This window comes from Pan troglodytes, chromosome 9, assembly GCF_028858775.2.
Source record: "Pan troglodytes isolate AG18354 chromosome 9, NHGRI_mPanTro3-v2.0_pri, whole genome shotgun sequence".
Classification (NCBI taxonomy): Eukaryota; Metazoa; Chordata; class Mammalia; order Primates; family Hominidae; genus Pan; species Pan troglodytes.
Window position 1 is genome coordinate 127,332,565 of NC_072407.2, and position 22,274 is coordinate 127,354,838.

The 22,274-nt window shown below is 47.9% G+C and overlaps 1 protein-coding gene across 10 annotated transcripts in view; it reads left to right on the forward strand.

The window, feature by feature from the left end:
• PKNOX2 (PBX/knotted 1 homeobox 2) overlaps nucleotides 1-22,274 on the forward strand; it is a 320,839-nt gene that overhangs the window by 275,753 nt on the left and 22,812 nt on the right. For all 10 annotated transcript variants that reach the window (XM_054661696.2, XM_054661694.2, XM_016922234.4 and 7 more), the window contains one exon: nucleotides 10,075-10,263. In XM_054661696.2, the coding sequence (XP_054517671.1) occupies nucleotides 10,075-10,263 (189 nt within the window). The remainder of the gene's footprint in view (nucleotides 1-10,074; nucleotides 10,264-22,274) is intronic.

Sequence of the window (22,274 nt, forward strand, 5' to 3'; positions counted from 1 at the left end):
TGACTGGTTGATTGACTGGCTGATTATGTAAATGGAGATATTTGAAAGAGCGCTATCTGAGCCTCACCACTACTGTCTGTGTGATTTGGATGACTTAACTCCTTTGAAGCTCGGTTTCCTCATCTGTAGATCTAACACACCTATCTCGTGTGATGGTAATACAAAATTAATGAGATGGCGCTGGGAAATGGCCTTTAAAAATGCCTGACATCTGGAAGGTTAATCTCAAGTGCAGGGCCCCTCCGTCAAGGTGCTCCAGTTCCTCAACTTCATATCCTGGCCACCAAAGAGACCGTGCGGCCGGGACCCTGAAACTTGATGTGGGGAGTCAAGCAGTGCCCCTTGCCACCCCCACCCCTGGTCCTGTGTCAGGAAGCGGGAGGTAAAGAGGCCAACCACCGGAGCCATCATTAGAACAAGAATCATGTAGCCAGCACAGCCAAGATGCACATAATTAGAAATTAGAAAAAGGTCAGATCGCGTCATTATCAGCTCAATCAGCTGCCGAGTGCCACAGCCAGTTAATTTGGCATCTGTATTTTTTACAACCCCGCACACGTAGCCCAATGGACTGTAACTCTTTATCCGGACAGATATACTGCGCAGCCGAGCAGGGACATAAAATGAGAGACCCCAAGCAAATGAGCTGAGATAATTGAGAGATTTATTTTTTATATATATGTGTGTCAGGGCAGCTTTCCTTTGCCCTTGAATATTGACTTTCATAGGGATTGTCAGGAGGGCACTTGGGTCCCCAAAAACTTTGTCCCTTGGAAGTTCCTCTCTCCCCCAGGGTCCTCAAGCCCCAGCTGGGCCCTGCTTTCTCCCAGGCCCTGTAAGCCTGTGGTCTCCAGCCCCAACAAGCCCCCCATTTGAACTCAAATCCTCCCCATCCCCAGCTGGCCGCCCCCCTGTCCCCCAAGCAAGTTGCCCTGTACCACACTCCCCTGTGTCCCACAGTCACCCAGGGCTGATCCGAAGATCAGAGAGGTTCCCAGATTGTAGATTTCAGCGGGAACCCCCCTCCCTCCATTAGCCACCTGCTCCCACAGCACCCCTACCAGAGAAGAAACAGATTCATCAACCATTAGAGGTAAAAGCCCTAGGGAGGGCCAGGAACCGTGGCTCATGCCTGTAATCCCAGCACTTTGGGAGTCCAAGGCGGGCAGATCACATGAGGCTAGGAGTTCGAGACCAGCCTGGCCAACATGGCGAAACCTCGTCTCTACTAAAGATACAAAAATTAGCCAGGTGTGGTGGTACATGTCTGTGATCACAGCTCCTCAGGAGGCTGAGGCATGAGAATTGCTTAAGCCCAGTAGGCAGAGGTTGCAGTGAGCCGAGATCATGCCACTGCACTCCAGCCTGGGCAACAAAGTAAGACTCCATTTCAAAAACAAACAAACAAACAAACAAAAAACCCTAGGGAGAAGCACACCCTATCTCCTTTTATAGCCTGGGATATAAGTTCACAGAAGGAAGTGACTTGCCAGGACCAGAACCAAGGTCAGCTGACTCCTGATCCTCCGCTCTGCCCACAACATCACACCACCACTCCTCCTTCACTTGCAAATAAAAGTGCCCCCGATATCTCTTTCCGTACACCCACACTCTACCTCCCCATTTCCAGGGGATGCGGGTGGCTTTCCACCCTCATGGCGGTCAAGCTGCAATGCCCCTGGCTGGCTCCCCTGGGAAAGGCCGGCTTCATCCTTCACTCCCTCCACTCCAATTCCCATAGCCGCAGGGGCTCACCAGGATGATTCCTAAGCTGGGCCCACAGATCCCCTCCTTGGGCCCACCAGCCTCTGACTGGCAGTTGGTAAAGTCTGTAAAATTTGCAAGTTCCCCAAAACCCTTTGAAAGGTAAAAGCTTTTTGTTTTATAAAATCTGATTTACGGGCCCCCGGTGCAGGGCCAAGGTTTTATATATTATGCAAGATTTCAAGCCGTGGCTGTAAAACGTACGGTTTCAGTTTCATGCATGGAATTTTTTTATGTGTAAATTTTTTAACATTTATGGGGCACATTTTAATGAGACTCTGGTGTGGCTCGAGGGACAGATTACGGCTGCCTGACCGCAAAGCCAGCTCTAAAATAGGGCCCCCCAGGCCCCTGGGCCCACTCTGAAGAGGCAGAGCCAGAGGCCGGAGGCTGTGGATAAGGAGGCACCTGAAGGAATCAGGCCAGAGCTCTGGGCCCAGAGGCCTCAGGCCAGCGGCATTCAGAGACTTAGCCACTTTGGCCTTCAGTCCGGGCTCTCTTTGCCTAGACAGGAGCAGAAAATCCCACAGACACCAGGAAAGGGAAAGGAAATGGGAATCATCAACGCTAGTAATAATGAACATTTATAGAGCACTTACCAGGTGCCGGGTACCGTTCCAACTGTTTTACATATATTATCTTATTTAATCCTCTTTCTAAACCCACAAGGCACATGTTACTATTATCCCCATTTTAAGAGGAGGCAATTGAGGCAAGAGATGCAGTCACCATCATGCAGCTGGTCCATGGCCCAGGCAGGAATCAAATACAGTGCAAGACTCGCGCTCCGGTGACCACACCCGAAGCAGCTCTGGAGCTAATATCTTCTTCCATCTTTCTCTGGGCCAGGTCTTGTTTCTCATTTTCTTCTAGCTACATCTTATTTAACCCACAGTGCAACTCTGAGGAGTCACTACTATTATCTTATTTTCCAGGTGAGGAAACTACAGCTTAGAGATTATGTAAATTCTTCAGTGTCTCACCGTAGGCGGAAGACCCAAGACACCCAAGACCTAAAGCCCCGAGTGTCTTCTTTGCTGTTTAATTCTCACAAGAGCCCTATGAAGTAGTTGTTATTATCCCCATTTGACAGAGGAAGAAATCAAAGACTAAGAACCCCGTAGCCAATAAATTACATAGCTGGGATTTGAACCAAGTGGCTCTAACTCCCGAAGCCCACCCTCCTTCCTCGGTACCACTTCTTTCCCAAATTCTGAGGCCATCAGAAGGAGAGTGCCAGGTTATTGACTCCAAAATGATTTGATTTGTCTTGCGTGATGGTTTCCACAAAATATTTGTTTTGTCCCCGAATCATCAGGCAGTTCTCCAATCACTGGTATTCACCTTTTTTTCATGTCCCATTTTTTGTTCTAGTGACCCCACACTTCCAAATGGTCAGGCCAAGCTGGCCTGGTCTGGAAAAATTCCTGATTAGATTTGAGTGTTGGCAGGCACAGTGACCCACAGGAAATATCATAGCACGTTAAGGAATGTGTGTTTATAAATTCCTTCTTCTGTCCGTGAGGGAGAATAGTTCCAGCTTCCCAATTTGCAAAAAGGAAGGAGAGGGTGAAAGGAATGTGCCTGCAAAACAAAGATGCCTCCCTAATTCCTGCATGGAGCTGAATAGGTTCCGTAATCTCTGAGCCTCAATTTCCTTATCTCTAGGAGAGATAATATTGCCTGTGTCCCTGTGGTGATGAGACTCAAATGAGATAATGGAGAGAAAGCATTTTGTAAATTGTAAAGTGCTGTGTATACAAACGTTTTGAAAGGCAAGAAATTATTATTATCAAGTGGAAAGGCCACGATCCTACAAGAGAGGCAACACTGAGAGAGGCATTTGATGATGGAGGGAGGACCATACCACAGTGGTATGAGGAATTGACATTTCTTGAATGGCTACTATATGCCCAACACATTTGCATACATGATCTTATTCAGTTTTCACAACAACTCTGAAGTGTAGGTATTATTGTCATCCTAAATTTTGCAGATAAAGTTCAAACTACTTGTTCAAAATATCCAGGCAGAAAATAATCAGTGTGGGACATCAGACCACATGGCTTTATAGAAAATAAGAAACCCCATTTTTGTGTACTTTCCTGGGACTGTGAGACTCGTGTACAGTGGTAGGAGACTAAAATGTGCGGTTGCATTTGTTTTGCTTTTTTGATGCAGACTTCTTAGAAAAAGAGGGCTGAATCATTATTTTGAAAGAGAAGGGAGGGAAAGAAGCTGAAAGATGGAGCAACACCTGGGGAGAGGAATTAAGGATGCATTCACCTCATTTGGTCGTGATGTTGAATTAAGTGGCATTGTTATTGCTCTAGAAGATTTGGAATAAATTTTCACATGACCCCGATCATTTAGAAAAATAGTTTAATAAATCAGAATTTTCTAACTTGGAGACAAAAATCCAAAATTGTAAACACAGGATAGAGGATGATTTACTAAACACAAATATGGGAGCAAAAACGACCCTTGGAGTTACTATTTTTTCACTGGCTGGACGTAGAATAGCAGTAGAAAAGCCAATGGGATATCAGACATTATTAGAAGAGATTATTTTTACAACTTGCATGCATTTGGTTTACTGTGGTTTATAAAGCATGTTTACATCATTATCTCCTTTAGCCCCTTTCAAATCTTGTGAGTTAGAGATGAACGTTATCCCCATTTTACACGTAAAGAGACTGAGGCTCAGAGAAATCATGGAATTTGCCCAACAGCACCCAATTAACAGAGAGCGGGCTCGGACTCAAATCCAGGCTGCCTGACAATGAACCCACAGAGTTCCTGCCCTGCCAGGCAGCCCCCTAACATTGATAGTGTTGCCTACCTTTCTAATATTGAACAGGTCCTACATATTCATTGCCTCAGAATACCATTATGATTTACTCTACCTCCTTAAATCTTTAAACCAATTCCATTAGCCCATAAAAAAGTAATCCTTCAGCTGCACTTTATTAGACCAAAGGATAAGTCCACTTTTGGTCACTGTGCACCGGACCTGGTTTAAACATGCTGTGCGTGTATTTTATTTGAGCGAAGCTCTTCTGAGTATATTTTACTTTTGTTTTACTTACCTGTATTTTCTAATTTTATAAAGTAAGTATAAATTGGTTATATATTTAAAATAAATGCATAGGTAAGTGCACTTTTCTCTGTGTATGTGTGAATATATGTATGTGTGTGAGAAAGAAGGAAAAAAGGAAAGAAAGGAGGGAGGAAAGAAGGAAGGGGGAAGGGAAAGAGAAGAAAGATTTAAGGAATGACGATCATTTTTGTCTAGAAAAGAGAAAGTTAGGCCGGGCGCGGTGGCTCACGCCTGTAATCCCAGCACTTTGGGAGGCCAAGGCGGGCGGATCATGAGGTCAGGAGATCGAGACTATCCTGGGAAACACAGTGAAACCCTGTCTCTACTAAAAATACAAAAAAAAAAATTAGCCCGGCGTGGTGGCGGGCGTGGTCCCAGCTGCTTGGGGGGCTGAGGCAGGAGAATGGCGTGAACCAGGAGGTGGAGCTTGCAGTGAGTTGAGATCGCGCCACTGCACTCCAGCCTGGGCGACAGAGCAAGACTCGTCTCAAAAAAAAAAAAAAAAAAAAAGAGAGAAGAGAAAGTTAATTGAACAACTTGTTCAAGTCAGATGCCTGGTCCAATATGTGGCATATAGTAAGACTCAATACTTGTTGAATGAATAAAATTAAATTAAAAAGAAGTTGTGTTGATAGAGGTCCTAGAAGTTCCTCGATGTTCTTGGTGCCTACAGAAGGCACTTTACATTAAGGCGGGAGAGATTTCGATTGAATATAAGGAAAAGCTTCTAATCAGCAGACTGAGAGAATATGGAGAAGGTCCGAGGCAACAAGGTCATCGCCCAGTGACCGGGAGAGGCTGGAGGAGAAGATGCAGCCTGTGTCCTGATGAGTTTGGACTGTGCAGCCACCTAGAGGCTGGTCCAGGTCACCGTGTGGGGTTCATTCTAACACCATCAGGCGTGAATTGAGGGCAGAAGTCCTGGTAATGTTCAGAGAGTCAGAAAACGTAAGGGACCTGACAGTCCAGCCCTCTCCGTGTGCACATGGAGAAGCAGGCACCTGTGTTGGTGAGGTGTTTGAACCTTGGGGGGCTGTGCCAGGAGTGAGAGATGGGAGATCAGAGCAGCTGAGAAAAGGCACATTACCAGGAAGCGTTCTGGAAATCCTAAACTTTGATGTCTCAAAAGCTATTTGGCTTCCTAGAACCCCGTACTTGCTGTCACTGAGCCACTTTCTCCCAAACCACGCACCCTTTATACTACCACTTCCTCTACCTACATAATCCTGAGAGTCCATATTGAAAGACAAGGCACACGGGTCGGGTGTGGGGCAACCTGGCTTCATATCGCTCATCAGTTGTGTGACTCTAAGCAAGGAAACATAATATTTTTGGATTTTATTTTCTTCAAATGCAAAATATGAGCAATAATGGTACCTGCTTAATGAGATGGTTGTGTGGAATAAATAAGGCCTGGAATGGGCTTAACACAGTGCTTAAGACACAGTCTGAATAAGAAATGTTTGGGTATTATTAACAATCCAGCAACACATATGTGTTAAGTACCTTATCCTGTGCTCATTACACTGAGAGACATAGACCAAGATGTTCGTGGCCAAAGTCAAGTAGAACATTAGGCAAGAACAAATCTTTATTAAGTACGTAACTCCACTTTGGGGTCCAAATGATCCATTCTAAAGTCACCATTTTCCTCTTTGCTTAGGATGGCTCAGTCTCCCTCAGTCTCAGCCCCACAGAGGTGGCACTTCTTAGGAGGAGACCTTGTGACTGAGCCCTGCATGACAACACACAATTGCTGCTTTCTGTCTTTGAGTGACACTTGGTCTAATTTAGTACTCCAAAAACCCTTAATTAGTTGAGCACAATCCCTGCTCATCAGACAAGCCACAAGCCCAGCCCAGGGAATGTGGGCTCCCCACTTGAAATGCCAATGAGGCTCAGAGAAGGGTGTAATGCTGGCTTCAAGCCACAGTGCTCTACACACACCTCACAGTCACAATTCTGTGGGAGAGATTTCCTTCCTTGTTTCCATCCCTTTTTATATTGTCCAAACTCTCCTCTAGGCATCCAGGAGCTAGCCAAAAGCTAGGAGGGTGGGACTAAAAAGAGATCCCATATATTGCTTGCGTCAACATAAATGGATCTGGAAAAGCAACAAGCATCACCCGCTCCTAGCGGTTACATTTAATTTTGATATAAATGTAGATTCACATGCAGTTATAAGAACTCATACAGAGAGCTCCTGATTCACATCTTGTATAACCATAGCACAATTTCACAGCCAGGAACAATCCACCAACTGTATTCAGATTTCACCAGTTTTACGTGCCCTCGTGTGTGTGTGTGTGTGTACATGTAATTAGTTCTGTGCAATTTTATCATATACTTAGATCCACATAAAGATTGTTATAGCAAAGTACAGAACAGTTCCTCCCTCCCTCCTCCACTCTACCGCTGTCAACCACTAATCTGTCTTTCTGTCTTCCATCTCTATAATTTTGTCATTTCAAAAACGTTTTGTAAATGGCATCATATAGTATATAATCCTTTGAGACTGGCTTTTGTCTCTCAGGAAAATTCCCCTGCAATCTATCCACATTGTTGGGCATATCAATAGCTCGTTCTTTTTTATTGCTGAGTTATATTCCATGATATGGATGAATTACAGTTTCTTTATCCATTCACCCATTGAAGTACATTTGGGTTGTTTCCGATTTTTGACTATTAGAAGTAAGGCTGCTTTGAACAATTTGTATACAGGTTTTTGTAAGAACATATGTTTTTATTTCTCTGAGATAAATGCCCAAGAGTACAATTGCTGGGTCATATGGTACGCACATATTTAGTTTTGTAAGAAATTGTCATACTGTTTTCCAGAGTGGCTGTACCATTTTACACTCTTAACAGCAATGTCTGAGTGTTCTAGTCTCCAGTTCCTCACCAGCATTTGGTGTTGTCATATTTATTTCTTTTATTTTAACCATACCAATAGGTGTGTAGTGATATCTCATTGTGGTTTTAATTTATATTTCCCTAGTGACTAATGACATTGAATATCTTCTCATGTGCTTATTTGCCATCTGTATATCCTCTTCAGTGAAATGTCTAATCATATCTTATGACCATGTTCTAATTGGGTTGCTTGTTATTTTACTGTTTTGTTTTGAGAGTTCTTTATATATCCTAGATACAAGTCTTTTATCAGGTACTTGGTTTGCAAATATTCTCCTCCAGTATGTAGTCTTTTCCTCTTCTTCACAGGGTCTTTTGAAGAGTGAACATTTTTAATTTTGACAGCGTCCAGTTCCTCACTGGATCATCTTTTTTTTTTTTTTTTTTTTTTTGAGATGGAGTTGAGCTCTGTCGCCCAAGCTGGAGTGCAGTGGCTCGATCTCGGCTCACTGTAATGTCCACCTCCTGGGTTCAAGCGATTCTCCTGCCTCAGCCTCCCAAGTAGCTGGGACTTCAGGCATGCACAACCACCACTGGCTAATTTTTGTAATTTTAGTAGATATGGGGTTTTGCCATGTTGGCCAGGCTGGTCTCAAACTCCTGACCTCAAGTGATCCTCCTGCCTCAATGTCCCAAAGTGCTGGGATTACAGGCATGAGCCACTGTGACCAGCCTGGATCATGCTTTTGGTGTCAACTCTAAGATCTCTTTGCCTCACCCTAGATCCTGAAGATTTTTTCCTGTTTTTTTTTAAGAGGTTTATAGTTTTCTGCCTTACATTTATGTCTTTGATCCATTTTGAGTTAATCTCATCTAAGGTATGAGGTTTAAATCAAGATTCAGTTTTTTTGCATGTGGATGTCTAATTATTCTAGCACCATTTGAACAACCCCCTGTTGAAAAGCAATTTGGCAATATTTATCATAATCCACAAGAACATTCATAGCTTTTTTTCCTGTCACTTCTGGGAATTCATCCTAAAGAATAATGCAGAAACTTTAAAAAAAAAAAAAAAAAAGCTATAAGCTTAGAAAATATTCACTGTAACATTTTTTATAAAATTGAAAAATTGGAAGTAATCTAAATACCTAACAATAGGAGACTGGTTAAGTATGGCACACACATGAAATAATATGCAACATTTAAAAATATATTTACTCAATAACTTTCACCCATTCAGCAAATGTTTACTCCGTATCCATATGTGTTGGTGCTGAAGATAACATGGTGAGCAAATTAGACATCATCCCTGCCTTCTCAAAGCTCATAGTCTAGAAGAGAGGATAGAGAAAGCAATTCTGGCACTTAGAAAAATAGATTTGCTAAACTAGAGGGAAAAAACAGAAAACAAAATTGCATGCACAAGGTTATTGAAACTATGTTAAAATATATGGGTGCAGGAAAAAATCATCATTCTTTAGGGCGATTGGATCAAAGACAGGTTTCTTTCACCCTGCTTTCCATACCTTCCATAGTATTTTCTTTTTATGATAACAACAGCAGTAAAGAGCAAAGCTTCAATTGCTAAATAGCTTCTTGCCATGAAAAGGTTAGGAATGTCCATTTGAAGAGGCAGCAGGCTCCCGTACAGCAATCCAAAGGGCATGGAAAAGGCCACAGCAGACAGTGAGGTAGCTGGTGCCCAGCTAAGTCATGCTGGATTATTCAGTCCGTCAGCAAGTATCCACAGAGCGTCCACAAGGTAACCGGTATCCCATGAGGCACTCAGAATGCTTGTTTAAGAATAGACAGTCCCTGAGCTCTAGAGGCACTTATAAGAAATTCTGATCTCCGTCTTCCTCATGCTTGCCTGGTCCTTCACACCTCACAATGTGCTACCATGTATACGCCCTCATACAACACTCACAACAAACCTGTAAAGTTGTCAGGGAGAATCTAATTATCCCCATTTGTTAGCCACTAAGGCACAGAGAGCTTGAGCAACTTGCCCAAGCTCACACAGATAGTAAATGACAGGCCCGGGGCTTGGACCTGGCCTCCCATCGCTAAGGCCAATGCTGTTCTCAGAATACCACAACTGCCTCAAGAACAGCTGTGATAACAGAGGGCTCAGAGCAAAGGAATAATTAGCAGAGAGCCATCATTAGAACTGAAGTCATGGGGATGAGAAGGCACCGCCTACCACTTCTGGGCCTTTTGGCCAAGATCAAGTGTAGGAAGCATGAGCTACGTCAGGGGGTGGGCTCCCCTCCCCTGGGGTGGTGGGGGCTGGGGGTCCAGGCAGTGAGGGAAATGGGATGCAAACACCTGGGCTCACCTCTCCTCCCTCTCCACAGATGGTGAAGGCAATCCAGGTCCTGAGAATCCACCTTCTGGAGCTGGAGAAAGTCAATGAACTCTGCAAGGACTTTTGTAACCGTTACATCACCTGCCTCAAAACCAAGATGCACAGCGACAACCTGCTCAGGAATGATCTAGGGGGGCCCTACTCCCCCAACCAGCCCTCCATCAACCTTCACTCACAGGTAACACCCAGAGCTGGGTCCCATCTCTTAAGCCAGGCTCCTAAGCCCAGCTCTGGAGCCAGGCGTGGAGGAAGGTCCCCTGGTGACCTTCACTGGGTTAGACCCACTGGGTTCCTTTGCCATGAGGGCCCTCCTCTGATGCACTCTTCTTCATATCCATTAGGCCATCCCATCCCTTTTTTACACACAATCTGCCCTGCCAGGGCATTAGTATTCCCTTGAAAATGACCAGATCGGAGAGGGACAATGTCCAAAATCATTCCTGGCTTCCTGGCCCAAGGTATCCCCCAGAATGAGCACCAGAGCTAAGGAGATGAAAAGCTCTCCTGGAGGATGAGCTGGGACAGGCTTCTTAAGAGGCCGCGGCTTGCTGAGCCATCTGCGTTTCTGGGAAAGGGCACTTGGGGAAAGCAGTCATTCCCTGAATCCTGCCCACCTAATGGGTGAAGCCAGCTTCCCATGGGCCCGCTGCACCCTAATCATTCTCCAGGCACTCACGCTACTCTGGCATTTCTGTCCCCCTAAGGTTCAGGGCCATGGTCAAGGTCACCTCAAACCACCCTGTTCCCAGGTTCCCCTGCCACCTCCTTCCTGAGACCTGGGAAATGCAGAAATGCTGACTACACGCTTTGGGCAAGAATGGGGTTTCCCCTCCAGGGCGGGATATTTTCCCCAAACCTACAAACCGAGAAAGCTGCCTGGCAATACCTTCCCGCCCAACTCACAGGCATCTGCATAAGCCACAGGCTTGAGATTTTGTTCCCCTTCCACTGAGCTCCTGAGTCCTGGAAGACACCTGGAGGGTCCCCAAGGAGTCCTCTGTAGCCTCTTCTCATTAAACGATCAGGCATGGGGATGCAGGTAAACTTTCTAGGAGTGAGTGCCGAGAGGTGCTGGAAGTAGTGCCAAAGAAAGGCTGTGCCGTTTTTGTCCCTAGACCCCTAAGGAACCACCCATGTACTCTATCTCCCCAGATTGGTGGAGTCAGGGGAGGGGACAGGCTGACTTCTAGAAGGCCAGCCTTGCTTTGCACATTTTGACAACAAGCACAAAAGATACACTCGGTATCAGATCCAACCCACCCCAGCGGGCTCTTTGTGAGACTCCGTAGTGAGTACTGCCCAGGACATAGGGCAAGAAGTTTACTTCCTCTTCCTCTCGCTTGAAATCACCAAGTCACTTTATTACAGATCTAAAAACACCCGCCCGGGCTTCTGCCTGCTAATATTCTCTTGAAATAGACTCATTCCTTCAGAGTCTTATTGTACTTTCCCTTATGATCAAAATTAGCAAGAAACTTGCATAAAAGAGGACAATAATTGCTCAACGAGCATCTCGTTTGTAATTTATTAGTTTCTATTATTGTGGGTTACCATGGTGACGCTGCGCAGTCCCGGTGATGGGAGAGATGCAAGATAGGAGCTGAGGAGGCTGTGAGGCCTTGCCAAATGGAGATGCACATTTTTATCAGTAATTTTCATGAAAATAATAAGTGAGGAGTTAATGAGATGGAAAGCCATCCTGTGGCTATTGTGAATTTTTTTTAAGTGTTGATCTAATTAGAATGCATCGGTCAGGAAAAGTAATGAGGATTTAGTGCCTCACAGAGATGTGAGGATCATATCAGAAAATTAGCACAAGTCTTTGGAAATAATCAGGTCCTTGGAGAGGCACTGGATTTCCCCTCCTGGGCCCTCCAACTCCACCTCGAGCTCTGGAGCTGGGGGTGCACCAGGGTAGGCGGGGAAGGAAGGAGGGGCAGAGGGCTTAGCAGCCACCTCAGCCCCCTCAGGGTTGGAGGTCTGAGACTGACAAGTTGGTTGGCAGAAACCAGTCGGTCACTGGAGAAGTGGGATTTGCAGAAAAGGATAACGCGGACTCTGGATGGTTAAGGTCTCAGAGATGCTGCCACCTGCAAAAATCAGTCCCCCTGGAGAATCCCGGCACTCAGCCTTCTGAGCTTTGAGGAAAGAGAGAAGAATTTTGATTCCTATCACTGGAAGCATCAGATCTCTGCCTGGAAGTGAAGCTGGCCCTGGGGTAGCCACTGCAGAAAGGCCATTGATCAGCTGGGAAAGAGGAATCAGACAATTGGGTGGTAGGTGTGGGGGAGGGGGTGATGCAAGCGAGGCACTGAGAAAGAGAAAAGACACTAGTGAGGTATTCCTACTTGGTATTACTCAAACTTGTCCCTGCATTTTCTCTGACTGCCACCACCTGCTTTGTTCTGGCTTCGGGGGTAAATACGGTGATTACACATAGGCTATGACAGGAGCTTCCTAACCTGCTCTCCTGCCTTCTCTGGCCATCCCTCAGCCCACCTGCACACTCATGCATCTCTTAAGCTTCTGCTGCTGGATTCATCTTTCTAACTTTGCTCATGTCATTCGCCTGCTCAGAAACCCTGCTTGCCATGCCCCTGGGGGTGGAAGGGAGGGCTTTCACATCTGTCCACCTGACATTCAAGGCCCTCCTAGGTCTGGCTTCAGCCTTCCTGGGTGGGCCAATCTGACTGTTCAAGGTACTGTAACCATCACTCCATGCCTGTCTGTTCGGGTGACACCTCCCCCACAACCCCATCATCTCTGCACAAGCAAACCCAGCTTCTTCCCCAAGGGTAGGAACAAGGCTGCTCACTCAGGAGGACTCCCTGATGCCCCATCCAGAATGGACGCTTCCTGCACTCCACTAACTGGTGGAGCTTGCTGAGCCATCGATATGGCAAAAGTCACTGTGACTTTATATTATAGATCCCTGTGTTCATCTCATTTTCCTATCCTAGATAACACTTTTTGAGCAGAGACAGTATTTTACATGTTTGAAATCACCAAATCACCTTATTACAGGCCAAAAACAGCCATTTCCAGCCTCTGCCTGCTGATAGTCTCTTGAAATAGACTCATCTCTTCAGAGTCCTAGTGTACTCTCCCTGTGACCCCAGCAGTGGCTACCACAAGGTCTTGTGCAAGAAAGATGGCCGGGAAGTATTTATTGAAAGAAATAATGGAATGAGAGAAAGAAAGTTGGGGGGGCAGGGGCAAGGGGAAGCCAAAGGAGGAAAGGAGAAATAGGAAGAAAAATAAAGGGAAAGAAAGCCAAATATGCAGGGTCAACATTCAGGAGGGAGGCAGAGACAGGCTGAAGAATTGGAGGAAAAGAGCAACAGAGAGAGACAGGGAGGCACACAAACCCAGGAAAAGGGAGACGATACTGAGAACGACGGGGCAGAAGGACAGACGGAGAGAGGAACGGCAGCAAGAGTGACAGCAAGTGAAAGGACAATGCATGTGGCTCAGTGCGCAGCCAGGGTACAAGGAGGCGGGAAAGTCAGGAGGATGTGCTATGTGCTGCTCCTATTGTGTTACTCAAACTTGTCCCTGCATTTTCTCTGACTGCCACTGCCTGCTTTGCTCAGGCTTCGGGGGTAAATACGGTAATTACACATAGGCTATGGCAGGAGCTTCCTAACCTGCTCTCCTGCCTTCTCTGGCCATCCCTCGGCCCACCTGCACACTCACACATCTCTTAAGCCTTCCCAGGACAGGCCCCTGTCATTGTTGCACTAAGGTAGGGGCAGGGTTTGCATGGGCTCTCCCAGGAAGGAGAGGCCCAGGGCTGCTAAGAATCGGGGACCAGAGACTTTCAGTGCAGGAGGCAGGTCTTGGGTTCAAGACACAGGAGCCTGTATGAGAGAGAGAAAAGGAGCTTGTGAGTGTGTGTGTGTGTATGTGTGTGCACACGCGGGCACATGCATTCGTCATGGTTCACCCTTAATCCCCCCGGCCTGAAATAGCCTCACTGAGCACCAGCCTGGCCTGGGGAGGGGTGTCTCCCCTCTGGAACATGATCCTCTGGATCAACATTCCAGCCGCCTGCCAGCTTTGTTGCAAACTGCTGGCTCATGGTTTTCCCTGTGTGCTAATCATCCAGCCTTGTGTTGCAAAGCGGGAGACATTTTTGTTTTCAACTTGGTACCCCCACTCCCAGATGCTATGCCGTGTCCTCCATCCAGATCGATGGGTTGAGCGTTTTCCTGCTCGGCCTTCGATTTCTCTGTGTGAGTCTTCTCTGCTGGACAAAGTGGAGATGGGAAGTAAGGGAGACTGTTCTACCAAGCAGGGGACTAAAGCAGACTTTCAAAGACCTGGGCCACAGCTAGATTTTCCCCCTCCCTAGGAACCCATCCTGTGCTGCAGGCACCCAATGACACCCAGGCTTCCTACTCCTCAGAGCCCAGGCTTCTTGTGGGGGCAGCATCCTCTGTAAGGAGACTGGTTCTAGACCCTACTCTGGGTTCTCCTGTCCTTCCTAGAGGGCGCAAATAGAACCATTCCACTAGAGAGACACCTCACTCAAGTATTAGTTTGACCTGAAATTCATCCTTTTTTCTCTGTGGAGATTTAAGCCTCAGCTCTATTCCAGGCAAATTGGATTGAATCATGGTTCTCATTCAATTGCCAAGCGTTTGGGGGGCACTCACTGTACGTTCTGTGCTCGGTCCTGTGAGAACAGACACAAGCCATTGTCCTAGAGGAGCTCCGAGTCTCAGGGAGAGAGAGCCATGAGTCACAATGAGGATCTAGATAAATCATGTCAGCCGTGAAATGCTCAGGGTCAAGGGTATAGAGGAAAGGAGCAGCCAAAGAGATGGGGAGAGGAGCTGCAGGCAGGGATTCTGGATTGGGTGATCCACATGTGTGGCTTGAGGTTGCCCCAGTCTCAACTCAGCATCCTTCATCGTTCCTCAGAGGGGGACCAAGTCCCAGACCCAGCTCTCACACCTTCATGGCCAGTTTGTTCCTGCTCCACAATAGGATAAACAAACCTCAGTACAGAGTGGAGAGGCCAACAGGAGGATTTTGCCCATTGTGATTGGAGAAGTTACAGATTCATTGGCCTTGGGAGGGCTTCCTCAGGGAGGTGGCATTTCAGGCAGGCTTGGTGAGAGATGGTAGCCTATTTGGCAACCTTTATAAAGGTGAGTGTTTCCAATGTAGCAAGAAGTCTGAAAGAAGGCGAGAAACAGAGAGAGCCAATCAGAATCCCTAGAGAGGAGATGGGGTGAAGGGGGCTCATTCATTCACGCATCCTGCATCCATTCAGGCACCTCTGGAGCCTACTGAGTTCTGGGGATATAAAAAATGGATGCGACACAGTCCCAGGTCTCCAAGTGTAATGATGGAGTACCTTGAAGCCAAATGTGTGGGAGTTCTGTTTTGGGGCTGATAGTGGTGGCCGACTGCTAAAGACTTTAAAGGTAGTGGAGAATGTAGGCAACAGGGTCAGGGCTGGAGACACGCTGGAGACAAATCAGTTGAGCAGCCACATCTTGTATTGGTCCAAGAAGAGCTGGCAGAAGGAGGGGAGACGGTGAACATTTATTGAGCTCCCCTCTGTCTCAAACATGGTGTGTACTAGGTGCTTTCCACAGATTATCTAATTTACTCTTCATGAGAGGCTGCAAGGTACACATGATTTTCTCCATTTTACATCCAAGAAAAGAGAAGCTGAGAGAAGTGAAGACCTTGGCTCAAAGTCACACACCTAGCAAGTGCTGGAGTCCGGGATGGGCTACTCCAGAGCCCATGTTCTTCTTGCTACATGGGGATATGTTTTTGTGACACATGGGGAGAAGAATCAGGGGTCCTGGGACCTGGGTGGGGACGGATGACCCTACCTAGCTATTGGTCAGGGGGTTAGGGACTACAGAGGAAGAAGCCAATTGCTACGAACCAAGAATTTGGATTTGCTAGTAGACTGGAAGTAGGGAAATGAGAGGTACAGAGTTGAGGACATTCTGAGATGCTAGGCCCAGCTGCCAGATGCGACTCTGCAGCTCTGCGCCTCCCCAGCAGAATAGGAAGGGGGCTAATCAATGCATCCCCACCTGGGAAGGGTGGCACTTGCCTATTGACCTCTAAGGAATTTTGGATTTTCCAGATTGGCAGGGGGCCGAAGGGGTAGGGGGCCATCACCTCACAGGACCCCAGAGGTTCTGCCCAGTGGCTAAGCATCCTGAGGACAGGACCAGGGAGAAGACTGGATGGGGCTGGGGTAGGGGGCGATCTGCCCTGGAAAGATCACTACTTAGATGGACAGGGGGCATCCCTAGACTGAAGTGGAATAAAATGAGCCACACTGCCTGTCACAGGCATTAAAGCTGTCTCTTCTGCCGGTTCCTCACCCCCAGCCCTGCAGCCGTGGAGCCCAGAGACCAGAGGGTGGCCTTTGCCGCCAGGCTAGTGAAACCTGAGTGCTTCTCCCGCCTGAGAAGGAATGTTCCTTAAGAGCAGCAGCTGCTGCTTGTCCCCACAGGCCAGAACTGCCTTTCCCTTGAGACCAAGGCCCCCAACAGCAGTGGAACAAGAACAGGATTAGGCGGCTTGTTTACATGTGCTTGGCTTTCCCGAGTTTGGGAATCTGGCTTTTCTTGGTCTGAGACAGGGCCCTGGCTCTGCCAGAACGGAGGGATGCTGCCGGGAAGGGGTGTCTGGGGACAGGGACAACCTCTCCACCCTCCTAAGGCACATTTGCGCGGGCACACACACAAACACACACATCACACACACACACACACACCACACCACACCACACACAGGAATACACCCACAGCCTTAGGCCAAAGTCAGACCACACATGTATCTAGCATGTACCACGCACTTAACATTGCGCTAAGCAGTTTCGGGGAATTCAGAGAAAGACCCCTCTTTCCCTCAAAAAGCCTGCCACCAAGCTAGGGAAAGACGACGCCTGCATTCGAGAGAACCATTCTGTTGTGTCCAGTATGTAAGGCAGATGGGAGGCTTTGAAGAGTCCAGAGGACGGGCCGCGGCTGTGCCCTGGGGAGGTCAGGACAAGCTTTCCAGCAGAAAGGAGACATTCAGAACCGACCCCCACCCGCCCCCAGCCCAGGCAGGGGAGCCACCAGCACGGGCCTTCTGGGAGGCTTTGGTGAGTGTGGTCTGAGCCAGTGGATCAGCAGAGACCTCTAGTGGCCAGGGGGAGGATGGCAGGTGGCTGGGGCTGGCTACACACTGCACCCCACTCCGGCCACCGACTCACCGTCACTCACCCTCCCACACAATCCTTAGGAAATGGCATGGGCTCTTTTACAATCCTCAGCTGGAAGGATCTTTGCCAGGCCCTCCCGTTCATTCCCCTGTTTCACAGGCATCCAAGTAAGATAAAAATTCCATCTATTTCAAAACAGCTTAAACAGAAACTTTTCTGTCATTTATCTCCTTCACTCCTTCATGTCTTTGTCCCATTCTGGTTTCTTCCAGGAATTCCTTCCTTGAGTGGAAATGAAGTCTTCCTTGAGTCTCCCAGGGCAGCTCAAGCCCTTTCCCTATTAACAATGAAGCATGGTGGCTCACAGGGACAGACAGCTCTTCCTGGGCTGACGTGAGACCGCTGTGCATTCATGTGGGCCCCTGCACCCCCCACTTCCAAAAGTCATTCCACAGCTTCTCATCGTTTCTTAGTAAGGCCTTCCTTTGGAACAAGTCATCTTTCTGCTGTTCCAAATGCAATTTGGAGTAAAAGTCCCCTGGTGACCACTGAGGTCTGTGAAGAATGAGTGGCGGTCGCAGTTCCAGGGTGTTGCAGCTGGCCGAGAGGATGGTGCTCGGGAGGCACCAGTTCTCTGCCATTCCAAACCCAAAGCCCTGCCTTGCTCTGCCCCTCCTGAGAGGCTCTTGCTTCTGAGTCTCAATCAACAGCACACAAGGAACAGGAGTGGGGCCGCTTCCAGGGGTGCCCATGGAGCCCGGCCTGTTGGTTTTCATCTGATTCCCAGGCTTCAGGCAGTTTCCAGAGGCTTGGGGACACCACGGCTGTCTTCCTAGTGGAACAAAACAAACAGAATTCTTGGGCCGGATAACCAGCTCTCATCCCCAGGTTCCTGGATAATTCCAGCAGGGATGTGAGGCTCTGGGTGCTGAAAAAAGTAACTAGAACCGTACCAAACACTCTTCTCACTTCCATCTGGGTGCTAAGGAGCCTAGAGGGGAGCAACTCTGTTTGTGTCTAGACACAGTGGCATCTACCTGGGTTTGGAGTCTGATAAGCCCTGAGGGGAAGCTGTCAAAAAGCTAATAATACTGTGTGCTTAGCCAACATGTGCTCCCCACGGGGTTTCCACTGCTGCTCTGGAAGTTCCTTCCTCAGAAAAGAGAGTCAGACCCCCCTTGTCTCCATTCTACGACTCTAGAGACTAAGCCTCGACTGGAAATCGCAGCCAAGAGGAGTTGTGGGGCTAGTCAGAGACGATGCTTAGGATCCTGGGACTCGACCATTGCCCAGGAACATCTCAGACAGGGAGACATGTAGCAAGGTTTGCACAACTCTGCCTGCGTGCGCAACCCCAGCTGAACCCCTTCCATTGCTACGTAAAGAACTCAAGTGGCTCGAAGGCTTCTAGGACAGATTTTTAAATCCCAACTGTGCGACTCCCTAGTTGAGTGACCTTAGCCAAGGGAAGTGGGAAATAAATTATTGGATGGCTAAATGTGCCAGGCACTGTGCTTGCATTGGAGCCTGTCTGACCCCAAAGCACATATGCTCTCTCTGTGAGCACTCGTCCTACACTCAGAGCCAGAGGCCTTAGGCTGGAGGCACAGTTATTTGACTCTGGGAAGTCACTTCCATCCTCTCTGGACCTCAATCTCTCTTCAGGCAAATAGGACAGTCCTGCTGACCCCATGGGGTGATGGTGACATTAAAATGGAGCAGCGTGATGAAAGAATGCTCTCTCATACTCAGTGTGTACGATCTTTGGGACCATCACAAGGAGGTTTTTAGAAATATAGATTGCTAGATGATGGGTGAGGGTCTTGACCCAGTGGCCCTGAGAATCTATGTCTTAAAAAAAAAAAAAAAAAAAAAAAAAAAAAAAAAAAGCACACTCAAGGCAGGTTTGTGAAGCAGCTCATGTTTACAGATGTAAGGGATGAATATCATTTCCCCAGACCTCCGGGATGCCAAAATTTTCCTTCCTCTTTCCTGCCCCACCTAAAACGTTGCCAGTCCCAGCCCTGCCCTTGGACTCTATCTCTGAAGGTTTTTATTTTATTCCTTCACTGATAGAATCTGGCTGCCTCTCAGCACCTTCCAGCCAAAGACCCAGGGAAGGGAGAGAAGGGTAGGAAAGAGAAGGCTCTGATCCAATGCATAAATTGCCCTTAGTTACCCAAATTGGGTAAATTGGCATGGAGGGTATCCAAGCCACAAGGTGGAGAAGCAGCCAGGGTCTGAGTAAGCAGACGAAGCATCCAGGTGGTGGCTCACCCTCTGCCTTTGGCTAGGAAACAATGTGTGTTGGTTGAATCCCAAGGGACACATCTTGTATTTATTTTACTGACCTTGCTTGTATTTTTCTAACCTTGTTGGGTACTTTTTTGGGGGTGAGGAAAGTCTGGGACAACCTTTTATGTTTGAAATTCTCAAATATCCCTACCAGAAGAGGCACAGGCTAGCATGGATGATTCCAAACAAGGGATTGAGAAGTCACTTCCACTGGTTTTAAGGTGAATGGCATGGAGGTACCCACTCCCCCATTAAATTTACCTTCAAGCCTGGTGTGGTGGCTCACGCCTGTAATCCCATGACTCAGGAGGCTCAGGTGGGAGGATTACATGACCCCAGAAGTTTGAGACAAGCCTGGGCAACAGAGCAAGACTCTCTACCCTGTCTCAAAAAACAAAACAAAAAAAAAAGTAAATTTACCTTCTGAGTTTGCTTCAGCTTCAAATATAATATCAGCACGGTTTACACACCATGAGAATGGTAGGCTGGGATGTTGGAACAAGGAGAACTCAAACTCAGAGCAGTCTCATCGCTGAAAACTCAGGCGTTGAGGGTCCTGGTGTCACATGCACTGTACACATAAGGAGATGAGGCCCACAGAAGGGTGGTGACGTGATTGCCTTTCCTCCAGTGCCCACGCTGCTTCTGGACTTCTGAGTTTTAGTTGTTTTTATCTGTTCACCTTGCCTGCAATGACGATTGGTTGACCTGCAGGATTCAAGGAGCATTTGCAGCCCAGAACCTGTGTAGGGGGCATTTGTGGGTGAAGGAGATCTGTGTTCTAGTCCTCTGGCTGCTAACCGGCTGTGTGGCCTTGGGAAGTCCCAGGCATCTCTAAACCTCAGTGCCTTATTTGTACTTCAGGGAGGGGAAATGTGTGGCTTCCAGGGGCTCTTCCAGTTTCTAGGCTTCTGCATGGCAGACTCCATTTTAGACTGCGACTGCATGAACAGAAAGGCCAAGAGCTCTGCTCAAAGTATAAACTTCACGGGCTAGGCGGCTCCCACGGGGCCCCAGGAAGGGGAAGCCAAGGCAAGAGCTGCCCCCTCTGTTCCCCAAGGTCACAGCAGCAGAGGTGAGCTCAGAATAGAAGCAAGGCCTCCATCGCCCCACCCACCCGGAGGAGCCACACCAGGAGGCCCGTGCGGCAGGTGGGTGGGAGGAGGGCGTGCTTGGCTCCTCTCCTCCTGGCGCTGCTTATTTATAGGCAATACTCCTCCGGCTCTTGGGCCAGAGACAACCCAGGAGAGTAAAAAAGGCAGCTCTGGAGGAGACGCCAAGGGGGATTTAATCAGCTGAATCGAGTGAGATGTATAAATCAGTGCCGACTTCCACTTCCTGACAGGCTCTGCCAGGTTCTGTGTTGTCAGGGTCTGGGAGGAGATTCGCCATGGCTGTCCCCCGGGCTGTAACACTTTCCCTTCGTTGCTACAGGTAGGCAGTCACTGGCTCGAGGTTTCCTCCAAACACAGATTTCCGGGCTCAAAACCCTAGACTTGCCCTGGAGGCTGAAGACCCAAGCTTCTTCAAGTCCTAAAACAAAAACCAGGAAGCTGGGGCCTTCTTTTTTGCCCCATTTTGTCTATTTCCTTGACCATTTACCTGTCTCTAAATCCTTGCAGTTCACGCCTTACGATTCCAGCATTTGAGCATGGGAATGTCGCCTAAATGGCCATTGGACCTGTTAACTGGTTCAAGCCCCGTCTTCAGATGAGGAACCGTGGCTAGGAGGAGCTAAGAGACCCAGGCAGGCCTCCTGAGGCTCCCACACTTCACTCGCTGCCTTTTTTGTCTTCTCCAAACCTAGAGACCCTAACCTCTCCCACATCCTATTCCTTCCTCACAAATTCTCTCCAAGCACCCAGCCTCCCAGTGCAGGCTCCCCAGAAAGCAGGGAGGGCTCCACAGCAAGTCCAAGGACTTCTTTACCCAGCTGTTAACTAGGAATGGTGAGGGGAGCAGAGGGCCAGGAAAACATGTCTTACCTGCCTGGGCTAACGCAAAGAAAAGCGGCAAAAGTTCCGTGCTGGTCGGCAGTGTGGGGAGAGGAGAGTCTGTTTCCAGTGGAATCCTGTGGGCAGCCTGAGGAAGAGAACAGGATCGATGCCATGTGCCGAAGGTGGCTGAGGCTCATATGAGACACCCTTAGAAGACAGGTTATGGGAAGGCTAGGGCGGCTAGGGCGGCTTTCATTTGCTTATTTAACATGTATTTTAGTATCCTGAGCTAGGTGCTAAGGATACAAAGGTGAGAGCTGGAGGCTGCTCTGTGTGTGCAGCCTAGCGTGACAGGCCTGTGATGGAGGTGTGTGGAGAGCAGCCGGGGGACGGGAAAGCATCAGGAGACAAGCGTCGCTGAAGGATGAGCAAGTGCCGACCAGGTGAAGCCAGTTTCTTAGACCCGGCTGACAGTGGAATCACCTGGGGAGCTTTTAATAACCCGGAGCCCATTGAATATGATGGATCTGATCAAGAAAAAATCCAGAGCCCAGGACACACTCCTGAACAATTAAATGAGACTCTCTGAGATTGGAACCCAAGCATCATTACTGGAGATTTCAAAGTACAGCCAAGGGGGAGACCATGGGGTTATCAGATAATTTGTGCCTTAGGTTTTCAGGGCAATGGAATGGTTAAATGGGTGACTCTTTTTGTTTTTGTTTTTGTTTTTGTTTTTTTTAATTGAGCCTTCTTATTCACTCTTTC